Source organism: Gobius niger (assembly GCF_951799975.1).
Source record: "Gobius niger genome assembly, chromosome: 18".
Taxonomy (NCBI): domain Eukaryota; kingdom Metazoa; phylum Chordata; class Actinopteri; order Gobiiformes; family Gobiidae; genus Gobius; species Gobius niger.
Window position 1 is genome coordinate 22,936,583 of NC_136869.1, and position 12,484 is coordinate 22,949,066.

Genomic DNA, 12,484 nt, shown 5'->3' on the forward strand with positions numbered 1-12,484 from the left:
ACGCGGGAGTCAGGAGAGTTCCGGAGGTCTGGCGTCTTCCAGCTCGGTGTTAGGAGATGATCGCTGGGCACCATCGCACCACGGCCAGGTTGTCCGCGCTCGCCGACCGCTTCTTGGATAATTTCCTCAAGTCCTTGTATTTGTCGTCGCAGAGCCGGGAGATCGCCTGGAAAATGAGGCAAAGCGCGGTTTAAAAGGAGGTTATATTTCATTCACCAAAAAAAACATGTACAATGGTTTCATGCTGGGTTGCTGACGGGTCGTCCCGGTGGCGCTGAAGGGTGGTCAATTGCAGAGGACAAATTTCCCTACGGGGTTAATTAAGCATCCTTGACCTTTTCTGGTGGAGAACTCCCTAATGCTCCCTAATTTTTCAGTACAACACAAGAAAGGTACAGGCGGGTGGTGATCTAAAATATACTAACTGTTGCTTTAAAGGCGCCCTCAGCCTTTCCATTTGCCAGCCCAGAATTGATGCATTCCCACATTGCACTGCTAGATGCCCCTGCCTTGTTTACAAAAGATGGGTAACTGATAAACATCGGAGTGACCTGTTCAGATGCAGCTAAAATCTTCATGAAATCTGCATCTCCATTTGTCAAATAATCCAGTATCTACAGGGAGCTGTCAAGATGTTTTTTCGACTCTACTTTTTGCTTACAGAGCAAATGGAAGTGGCATTCAAGGAGATTGAGATATGAAACCTCCACACTTACATTATGTTCAAAATGGAAATGTTCTAAATGTCAAAAAGCACAGACTTGTATCAAGCTGCAGCTTAGTAAATAAACGTAAATAATCATCCATCCATTCATTTTCTTCCACTTTATCCGGGGCCGGGTCGCGGGGGCAGCAGGGTCAGCAGAGATGCCCAGACTTCCCGATCCACACACACCTCCTCCAGCTGTTCTGGGGGGACCCCAAGGTGACACCAGGCCAGCTCGGTGACATAGTCCCACCAGCGTGTCCTGGGCCTTCCACGAGGCCTGGTCCCACTAGGACATGCCTCCAGAACACCTCCAAAAGGAGACGGCCACGAAGCATCCGGAACAGATGCCCTAACCACCTCAGCTGCTCCTTTCGATGTGAAGGAGCAGCGACTCTACTCCGAGCTCCTCTCGGGTAACTGAGCTCCTCACCCGATCTCGAAGGGTGCGCCCAGCCACCCTGCGAAGGAAACTCATTTCAGCCGCTTGTATTCGCGATCTTGTCCTTTCGGTCATTACCCAAATCTCATGACCATAGGTGAGGGTGGGAACGTAGATCGATCGGTAAATCGAGAGCTTTGCCCCGACTCCGTATCAAAATGTTTCTTTTGCTGTTCATCTTATTTATTCTGCTGATAAAGATGATTGAGATTTCCCTTTACCTTTGAATGCACCATTAGTACAGCATGTGGAGGGGAGTGAGGGGAGGGGGGGAGCAGGGCAGGGGTCACTACTGACAATTCAAATATTGCTGAAGGCAGCTTTAAGAAGTTTGAGAATAACAAAACACGGAACAAAAAAGCTAAATAAAATGGCAAAAAATAAATAGATTGCCTTCAGACATGCACTGACTGAAGTGTTCAAAACTGAACCAACCAGGAAGCTTAATAAGTAGATTCACATGACAGACATAACAGACACTAATAAAAGGGGAAACAGACAAACCATGAGGAATCTCAAGCTGTCCATCCTCTTTATCAAAGTTGGAACAGATCAATTGTCTAAATAAATGTGAGACTAAGCTTCACCTCGAGCTTCTGGGCCTTGTCCCGGCTGAGCGGCTCCAGGGGGAAGCTCAGGTTGTTGGCCTCGGCGAGCGAGCGCAGGTCGAAGTAGTACTTGGCGTAGACGCTGGACGGGACATTGATGTTGAACTGGAGGAGCTCCCAGAACTGACGCTCCAGCTCGTTCCTGCAACACAGACAGGACGGGACACCGTGGGTGAGGCCAACATGGAGGGAGTACAAACTACTTTTATTTAATTCTCATTCAGAGCATTTCCTATGACAAAAAAAGCGGTGTCTTTAGTCTTCTGTCCTGCTTTAAGATGTGCACTGTCCACCTCCCTCCCACAGCCCCGGCCTCCCCTAAACCCTGCATTACACCTGAGGAAATGGCAATCTCGGAAGCAGTTCTGACATAATCCGTTCCCCTGCGAGTGCTTTTGTCATCAGCTGCCTTGTGTTGATGCTCTGTGATCCCACTTTCACCTCCCCAGCCCTTGTGTGTCTGATATACCTGCCTCTGAAAGCACACTCCCCACTCCGGCTCCTCCGAGCTTTTGTTCCTCTCCCACGCACACTTACAGGGGAGCAGCAACAGACGGACTAAATTTAGACTCAGCCTCAGAGTGGTGCAGCTTCTTCAACAGGCGTTTTGGTCTTCCCTTTTGTCAGGGGATATACAGCAGCACAAGCCAGTGAAGTGGTTTAGATTACCAACTAAATAAATGTTGACAGTTTATCTTCAGAGTTTATACTTGGAAGTTAGGATTTTTCTGCATACAAATGGTCAAATCTGTCTATATTTGCATAATAATGGATACAGGCAAGTTTGCACTTTTAGTTACTTAAAAGGGGAGTTGTGTTTCAAGCTGCGAGTGCATCTTTGAGTAATCTTTGAATCTTCTCCAGTGGCCATTCACTCAACTAAGTTGGGCTGAAATAAATGTTATTGATTAAATTAAAGAAGCATGACATGAATTTCTGTTCTCTAATCCAAGAGGCTTCTTCAGCTCTGAGTTTCTCCTGGATTTAAACCTGGAGTTTATACTACCCGTGTTGGTTACCCTCATGCTGGTTTACCGCATTGGCAAACTGCTGGTCACTCAGAGGCAACTGCGTTGACTGATGTTTCCAAAGCTCAGATATGACACAATGACCTGAATCACTGTTTGTCAAACTGTGGTATCACTGCTTCAGATCAAAGTTTTAGTCTTTTGTTCATTTAGAGACAAACAGATTATTTTATTGTTTAAAACAAGTGTCATCATTCGTTTCATTAATTTTTTTAGGAAGTTTTACTAAGAGGAGTCTGGAGTGGATCTCCTGGTGAACACAGCACCTCTGGAACTTTGATAAGCCCAAACCCAGGCCTATGAGCGCAGATAACTAGCTATATGCACAGAAGCAACTGACTTACAACAGCCACCGTCTACACTCCCTGTTTAATCCTATGTGTCTCAAATGAATAAAGATTTCAAGATTATGTAGTGTACAACAAGCTACAAATGGACCTAGTTTAAAACAAAGTGTGCACAGACACTGTTGATCAAACTTCTGTGATGATTATTGCAGTGCTTTGTAGATGTGCAGTGTCACTCACATGTCCTCCACGGTGATGTCCTTGAGGATCTGGCAGTAGTCCACGTTCCACACAGCCTGGTCGTCCCACACTTTGGAGGCCAGGAGGATGGCCCCCAAGATGATCCTCTTCCAGTTGGCGGGGCAGATGTCCATTTCAGCGTACGTCAGTAGTCTCTCCAAATACACCTGGGCCGCAAACATCAGATCAGAATCCAGATATTCATTTCAAGCTTTTACTGTAGCTTACGGACATACAGTAAACATGACAAAAATGTATTGATCGCTTTCTGTTTCAAATGTATTGTTGAAAAAGGCCATCTTATGTGGGGGACAAAGTCTGAATAATGGATAGTCTGGTTTAAATTCATGAATAAACTAATCTATTGTTTTTAGGGGGTTAAAAACTCTGCTCAAATTCTGAGATTCTGAGAATCTGAGAAAAAAGCACAAGAATGCAAATAGGTGTGTGTTTAATGCTAAAATGGACACTTTCCTTAGAACAAAAGTTGTTCATTTTGAAGTTGTGGAGGGATATTATAAAATAGTTCATTGCTGCAGCAACAGCAGCCGTGTGTGCGCTGGGAGAGTTGAGCCAAATTCCCCTAAACTAGAGCAAGTGAATGACCAGCCAAACTGAAAACTGTACTAACAAGCTCACCAGAGAAAACACAGCCAGACGGGGTGTAGGACACCAGCCCCATGCTGCAAAACTAATGCCTTTGTGTAGCGGCTGCAGACACAATATAGACTAAGAAGTTGATACAAAGCTCTTGTTTCGATGTTACTGTTGCTTCCTCAATGTGAGATCAGTACATTACTCTTACATTCACTTCTTGGCTTTTCCACAACGGCACACACTTGTCCGTTACTGTATTCTAACATTAGATAATGACTTCCCCCAGCGGTCCCTCTCCTTCAGTTACTCCTGGAATGTACACAGTACATGCCCCCTGCTTTCTTGTAACTGCTCCAGACACCACATGGACTTCCTGTATGACCAGTGACCACCCACCGACTCATCAGCTGACATATGAGCGAGTGCTGGAAGTGACCTCTGTCTCTGCTAACACTGGGCTTTATGGCCAGAGGTCAAGGGCAGACAGCAGGAAGGACATTAAGAACCGCGATGCAAAGTTTCCAACTACTGATGAAGAAAACCACAATAATCACCATTATTTTAGTCACAATTCAAATTACAATTCTTGAAAGAATCCATTTACTTTCCATAATAGACAAAGCTTCTCAAGCCGTCATCTGCACTGGGTTTCGTTTTAGTGTTGCGGACGTTTTGCCTCGCAGGCTTTTTTCCTGGCTCCCCCAGAGCCTACAGCAGGGAGTCAAACCACGGTGAAATAGTTCCATTTAGGTAATGTTAAGAGGAGCTCCAGTAACTATTTCTTATTATATAAATACACTAAACCGGACTGTGACCTTATTACATGTCTTAGAAACAACACCGCTACAAAACTCTCCTCATATTTGTTTTGTTTTGTCAGAAACTGAGCAGAGCTTTATTCATCATAACTCGTCTTCATGCTTTACTTTTACTTTCAGAGTGATTGGTTGTGCGATTTGGTTTGGCAACCATTGTGTTGCTTGTTGAAAGGCAGGTCAAAATCAATTATGTGGGCTTTGGACTGGAAATAAATGACTAATTTATTTTTTTACGCTTTTTTTTTGGTCAGTATTGCTTTTTGCTATGATTAGTGTTAAATAATGTTGCATGCATGTAATAAACAATGATAAAAAAAAAAAGAATGCTAGAACACAAGCAGAATTTGTCTCCTTTAAGCCCTTTTAGACCCACTATATAGTCCTAAACCCTCCCTTTTGTCCCTGATGAAAGACTCCTGACAGCAAAATTAGGACTAGGACCGCTGTGAGCTGTGAGAAACGATTTCACCCAAAAACAACAATTATAATTTCAGCATTAACTTTTCAATTATATAAGGCAAGACAATATGGTCACTTTCAGGAGATTCCATTCGCTGCGAGTCTCCCTGCTTTAAGAACTGATTGAAAGCCTCCTGTCTGGGCAGAGAGGAAAGATTCAACACTGCCCCCTGGAGTCCGAGCAGAACAGAGACACAAACTCACCAGAGTGACGATGGCGCACTCGGCCGTCAGCTGCGCCGCACTGAACAGCGTCCTGACGAAACGATAAATCTGCTTCTGTTCCGGGTCCTGTTTGTCGTAGTCAGGAGGCACCTCGGACTTCTACACACGATAAATACAACAAAGCACACACACACATCTTCTTTAATTAGAAGATGACATTTCTATCAATCTAAATCTACACAAACTCCAGGTCTTACCGATAGCGGGTGCTGTTTCTCATCGAAAATATCTAACACCATTCTTCCGTCAACCTCCCTGAAAAGATAAAAAAAAAAACACTTGACTATAAGAGAGAGTGTGTGCCTTTGCTTCAGGCTGAAAGTGACAGTTTGTAGTAACTTGACATTTCACTTGAAGACGGGGTTTTCTGCACCAATGTTTTGTTTCGCAAAGCTCAATGGGGGGAGTTCTATAGCACAGCATGACACAATACTCAAAGTCTGGATTAAATCAGTAACGGAAGCACTGAGGAGTGAAAGAAGGCGCTGAAGGAGGCATCCATCTTTAACAGGGCTGAAATGGAGGATTGTGTGGACTTCAGATTAGTAAAGCCAGAGGGCCAATCATTATGGCTTTGGGATTTTAGAGAAATATCAGCCCTGACTTATCATGAGGAGACTGAAATATATAACAGCTAAACTAATGTTTTTAGAGGTCAAACTATTGCATCAAATTAAACTGACCAACTTTCAGATTGATTCAGGTTAGTAAGAATTGGCCTACAGACACAAAGAAAAAGATGAATCAGTCACCTTCAGACTCTCGCTCTAAAACTGAATCAGGTTCGAAATCTAAGGGTAATAATGGAATCAGACCTGAACTAACTGCCACATTAGCAGCTTTTTACCACCCAATAAACATTGGCAAGATCAAGCCGGGCTCCGAGAGATGAGTTCGTCTCCCACAGGTCATACTACAGACACTACAGACAGTACTGACCAGAACCAGGAAATGGCACCATATTGGCCCAATGCTTAGGCGTCTGCACTGGCTTCCTGTCGCACCAAAGTATATCTGATGTGTTCGAGCCATATGAACTATCTCGGGCTCTGAGAACCTCAGGGGTTGGTCTCATGCTGGTCCCAGAGTCAGAAATAAACACGGTAAGGCTGAGCAATTAATCGAAATCACAATGTCCACTTTGGTCAATCTCAATCTTCATGGGACTTTATAATTGACAGGTTTACAGCCATTTGTTCGGCAGAAACGGCACCTAGTTTCGGTTCTTGAGAGTTAAATGTTACTGGAGGAAAAATGTATTTTGTTTGAGCTGAGGTTTGTATCAAAGATATGTACAGTGGGAGGAAAAAGTGAGTACACCGTTTTCACATTTCTGCCTAAATTGGTTATAAAACAGTCTGGTCTTTATTAAAATCACAAGAATGAGTAAACAGTGTCTGCTTAAACTTAATACCACCCAAACATTTACATTTGATCATATTTTTATTGGCCATAACATATAAACATTCACCGGACAGAGAGGGAAAAGTAAGTACACCGCCTGGATCTCACTGAACTGCAGCAGTTTTGTAAAGAGGAATGGTCAAAGATTCATCCTGATCGTTGTGCACGTCTAATCTGCAGCTAGAGGAAAGCAGCTATTGTTGCAAAAGAAGGGTTTACTCTACTTATTCCTCCCTCTCCTGAATGTTTATGTCCATTAAAATATGATCAAATGTAAATGTTTGGGTGGTATTAAGTTTAAGCAGACACTGTTTATTCATTCTTATGATTTTGATGAAGATCAGACCACAAAATGTAAGAATTTCATACGGTGTACTCCCTTTTCCCTCCTACTGTACAAGTTCATGAATCAGCTACATGTATTTATTCTTATTATGAAAACAAGCAAATTCCCCATGAAGAGAGAGAGAAATGTATGTGAAATATCTATGGTAACATTTGCCTCGTTCCAGACTGTGCTTACCTGTTCTTTATGTGGTAATATATTGCGAGAGACACACTGCAAAGACAAAGCGCACCGTCACACTTCACTTCCTCCTTGGAACATAAAAGCTGCTACATAAATGTGACTCATTCTCGTGTTACCATTTGATGGTGTACTTGAGGTTGGGCTGGCTCACCGTGCAGTCGTCCAGGAAGATGGTGGAGCAGGAGCTGTACTTCCTCCTCACGGCCCCGGGGTGATGCTGTCAGTGGAAACACAAACAGGCTATATTTGTAAACGTATGTGAGGATGTAGAGCGCCGCTGAGCCCCGGCTGAGCCCCGCTGTCCCCTGGGGGCGGATACATGCGGGACGTTCAATTACACTCGAGGACAGACGCACCTAAAATCATGCAAAAGTCGTATGCATGAAAAAAGACCAAATTTATTGCAATAAAGTCGTAATCACAATTTCATTTGGATTATTATTATTATTATTATTTTGAAAGGTCAGTTTTAGTTTCTTAAGATGAAGTTTCAAAGTGCATTTTGAAATGAAGTGACAGACACAACCAAACCACAACAAATAGAATGTTTTTTTACCTTTGACATGAAATTTGATGTATTTTCCGATATTTATATTTTAGTGAAATTAAGCCAAACGTCAGTATGTACAGCAGGGGTAGGCAACGTCAGGCCCGGGGGCCAATATCGTCCCTCCAGCACAGAACTTCTGGCCCCAATATGATTTCGAGAAATACTATTATGCAAATAAGGGATCAAATACCTGTTAAAGTACTCTAAAAATGCGAGAAATAGTGTGTTTTTAGTGTATTTTTTAAATGTCCTTGCAGAACATCCCACTTGGTCATATATAAAGTAAAACGGTGATTCTCAACTGGTGGGTCGGGACTCAAAAGTGGGTCGCGAGCGTGTAGGGAACCTTTTTTTTTCAATATTTTCCATCTGAAACTACATGGAAACACTGGAGTCTGTTAAAATGAATATTATTGTTTTGATCATAATTTCTTAAAAGCAAATCTCCAGCTTGCTCAATAAAAACATAAGTGGTAAATACAATATTTTATACGACATATGACAAATTACAGTTTTATTTGGGTCGCAACTTGTCATTAAAGTAATGGCGGGTCTTGGAGCCGGACCACTTTAGAACCACAGATGTAAAGCATTGGCATTTGCAGAAAATGGTTCTTAACTTTAGGCTACAATGCTGAGGCCCTTGGTGTTTTGGCTATGATGAAAATCGGCCCTCCGTGACATAAACTTGCCCACCCTGATGTACAGTATCCAAACCAACATCCAAATTTGAAAGTTTTGCACCTTTAATTATTAAAAGTGCAAATTACATTTTACTGAAGCGGGTTAGTTCCCGAATTGTTGGTTGAGTGATTTTGGGGGTCGGGCCTGAAAAGTTTTGGAACCCATGTTTTAGTTTTTGCCGTTTTCAAATTGAGGTTGCATAGAAATTTTCAAAAACCTTACCTTATTTTCCGTGACATGTGTAAACTGGTAAAGAAAGGGGAAAATGAATTTTAGTAACAATTTCATCTCCGTAACAATACAGTCTTACACTGTGGTACTCACGTGGTTGATGTAAAGGCTCTTCCGTTTTTCCCGAACTGAAAAATTAAAAAGAAACAGTGGTTAGACATAATTTGAGATCCATGCAGTACTCTACCCACACAGACAGGGGGCAGCATTTCTCCACTCCTCACACAAACCCTTGCCCGGGCAAAACGGAGCCAAGCAACTGTAATTTTGTCTGGGAAGAGACATAATAGAAAGGTCTGCCATAGGAAGTGCAAGCCGTTTCATTTGCCGTTTTTCCAAAAGTCTGCCGAGATTGGGATTAGGGAGGGGAAATGTTAAAATAACACAAGTTGTACTGATGAAACAACATAGATCAAAATCTGGTGCTAATAGAGAGATATTTTTCTAAAGATGCCTGGTGTTTACTGGGACAGAGTTAATGGTTGTTGTCTCTGTGCAAATATGGAAAAAATACTAGTTTAGATTTTTTTTTAAAGTATAGAGTCTTGATTTAGATAAATGGTTCCCGGCTTCGTTTTATGATCAACTAAACTGGGATTTATACGCGACTAGTGATGTTGTCTTCAAAATAAAGCTAATATACTCTCAAATTTAAATCTTAACTTTTCTTTGAAAGAAGCAATATTGAGCTACTAAAATTAAAATTTGCAGTAACTCCAAGACCCCCCTTCAAGTACCCGTACCCCTGTTGTGGGGAAACTTGGATTTAGATGACCAAACTAGTAAGGAATCCTGTTGAAATCCCCGGCCTGTGACAAAGAGAATGGTACTTCACAAAACTTGTCAGCCATATAAATAAAGATCAATCCAGCTGTACTGATTAAACAGAAATATCAGCCTGGACGTCTGAAAGCTCCTCTCTAACGGCAACAGTACCTGAGCCATAGTTATTCATTAAAGGAATACTATATATATTGTTACTTTTACTTCTGTAAACTTTGCTTTTGTATCTGTTCCTTTACTTAAAAAGTGTATTATGCAACTTTCTTAAAAAAATAAATAAATAAATAAATTATACATGTGTATATTTGACCTTGTGTAATGACCCAGTGGTTGTATGAGTGGTCAGCATGGCACCTTTACTTTCCATCACAGTGGTCTCTACTATGCTCCAGGATCAATTGTTTGGAAGGTTTTCTGGTGAGAGGCTCCGTCAGCAGAGAAAACCTTCCAAAAAATTGATCCTGGAGCATAGTAGAGACCACTGTGATGGAAAGTAAAGGCAACCACTTTGCTCCTCTCCATGTCTTTATTTAGTAGAAATCTATATTCATAATTCAGCATTTGTTAAAGTAGTTTTTGAATAATTATAGAAAGTTTAGCTCTTTCTCATTGTTTCCCCCCTTAACTGTTTTCAAACATGAGCATACATGGGCGATTCCAGAGATGCCATCTTTATTTATACCTGATTTTTTCCTAGTAGCGGATTAAATGAGTTCCGTCTTCCTTTAGAATATTGTAAACTCAGACACTTGAGGGAAAAACCCAATGCATCTAATCATAAAGCATTTGCATCAATTTCATGAACTTCTCTAGCACTTCTGTAAAAGTGACACTAAAAAGTGACCCTGCAACCTGTGAAATGTGCCTTTAAAGCAGTACTAAGTAACTCTTCCCCCTAGAGGCCATGAGCGCAACTGCAGGTGTAGTAGCAAGTTACGATTTTTTAACTTATTAATTGTCTTGGGGAGTAAATACTACGCTGACAGGAAAGGCGAAGGGAGAGAGTGTTACTGTGCATCCAATTATACAATGGAAATATTTTTTTTCACTCAAACTTGGCTGTAAATACTGTTTAAAGTGACGTTAGCTTTGCCCGTTAGCATGTTAGCTTCTTCTTCGTGATTCCATTAGTGTGTATTGCTTTCTCCGGACCGGTGGCAGTCAAGTTGCAAACATGGTTTTCTGTCCAGAGACACCAGGGGGAGATGAAAGACCCTCCAATCATCCCATAAACACTTGTATTACCCCCACAGGGACTACGGAAAGGATTTATTAAGGTAAACACGTGACTTAGTACTGCTTTAAATGTGTCCCTGTGAAGAATTGGTTTGCTACAAACATCTTACAAAAATTAAGAATGAGTTTGGATCACAGCGAACAGTTTAATTTAGTGGCTTCCTCTTCATTGCTTGTTATAAAAATAAAATCAGGTATAGGGCCTTTAAGTATAACAACAAACACAACAAACGTTTTTCACTGAAAGACTTTCTCAAAGTGGGTGTACTCGCATTCTAGGTCCATCTTAGGGGGAAAATGTAACAAGCATCAAAGCAAAACAGGCGGAAGGCGAAGACCGTAAAGGATAGGAGAAACTGCCCAAGCACGTACAAAAACATAGACGGCGATGCCAGAATGAGTCCAACCTTCCCTTTACCGTCTACGGCCCAAACACATACAGATACACTGGCAGAAAGAGTGTACGGACTCAAAAGACAGACGCAGATTAGGACAAACATTAAGCAAAACTATCTTTATGTTACTAGCACATTTATAAACAATATCTAAGTAGCTTCTTCCTAACAGAGCACAGGCGCTTGCTTACCTCGCTTGTTGGGAACCGCCGCTACAAAAACACAAGTACACGTCTTTTCAGTGTTGGATTAAGGCGTTGTTATAGATCTTGCTGGTAATTCAAATCAATGGGGTTTGTGTTTGGGAAAATCACTCAGAAAACATTCCCACAAAACGCAGCACGATATGAAAGTGATTCATCAGCTTCAGATTATGCCAAGTGCATCAGAAGTTAGGCCACATATTTAACAGGCCTGGTCAGTGTCTTCGTGTTTATTTCGAACAGCAAAAGGCTCACCGTCGGTCTGTGATTTCCCAAGGAAGATGGTGCTGGCTCGTGGGTGGTCTGAGGGGTTGTACTCCATGGGCAGATCTGGAAAAAAAAAAAAGCACACAGTGAGACGGTATCCTTGGTATCCTCCACCAGGGCATCTCATGGAAGGATGGATGGATGGATGGACGGACGGACGGACGGACGGACGGATGGGGACAGTAGAGTAAATAAAGGAATGAGGGAGCTGGAGTCCGAGACTGAATGGTGAGTTTTATATTTGGACACAAATGCGGCGTTTTCTAGTTTTTCGATGTCTCACTAGTTACAGTATGAGCCCTTGTATTTCCATGTCTTTTGTGTGCAGTTTGGGTCAGTCAACGAAAACGCTGAAGGCAGTATTCACATCCACTAATCTCACCATGAGGTTTTCTTTATGCATTAGCACTAAGGCTAATATAGACTTTTCTCCTCTCTCATCGCAGAGTTAAATGCACTCCTGAGTGAGAGCGGGTTTCCAGTCATTTAGCTAAACCATGCACAGTTCTCTGAAGCTGGGACAAGATCTGGACTTTGGTCATGCTCCGCTGATAGGTCACTCCAGAAGCATGCAAGGACTGATTTATCTACAGCAACAATTCCTTGAATGCCCTGTACTTGTCTGTGTACAGTTTGTTTCAGGCCAGACTCCTTCCTAACATGCCTAACACAACATCACAGTTGCTTCTGTCACAATAATGTAATCATCAACAACTACTAGTTGATAAAGGTTTTTTTCTTGTTTTTTAAGCCGCACACAAGGGATTTTCTAACTGATTTTATTCCACCACT

At 42.0% G+C, this 12,484-nt stretch overlaps 1 protein-coding gene across 2 annotated transcripts in view; it reads right to left on the reverse strand.

The window, feature by feature from the left end:
* Nucleotides 1-37: 37 nt before the first annotated feature.
* Nucleotides 38-12,484, reverse strand: part of ccny (cyclin Y) — a gene marked incomplete at its 5' end in the record, with an annotated part of 31,374 nt that continues 18,927 nt past the window's right edge. Inside the window, 11 exons of one of the 2 annotated variants that reach the window (XM_079575967.1) lie at nt 38-166; nt 1,736-1,898; nt 3,312-3,478; nt 5,390-5,509; nt 5,608-5,665; nt 7,338-7,373; nt 7,460-7,560; nt 8,800-8,823; nt 8,902-8,936; nt 11,414-11,434; nt 11,681-11,755. In XM_079575967.1, coding sequence (XP_079432093.1) covers nt 50-166; nt 1,736-1,898; nt 3,312-3,478; nt 5,390-5,509; nt 5,608-5,665; nt 7,338-7,373; nt 7,460-7,560; nt 8,800-8,823; nt 8,902-8,936; nt 11,414-11,434; nt 11,681-11,755 — 917 coding nt within the window. In that variant the 3' untranslated portion in view covers nt 38-49. The remainder of the gene's footprint in view (nt 167-1,735; nt 1,899-3,311; nt 3,479-5,389; nt 5,510-5,607; nt 5,666-7,337; nt 7,374-7,459; nt 7,561-8,799; nt 8,824-8,901; nt 8,937-11,413; nt 11,435-11,680; nt 11,756-12,484) is intronic. The other variant, XM_079575968.1, reaches the window with a different exon arrangement.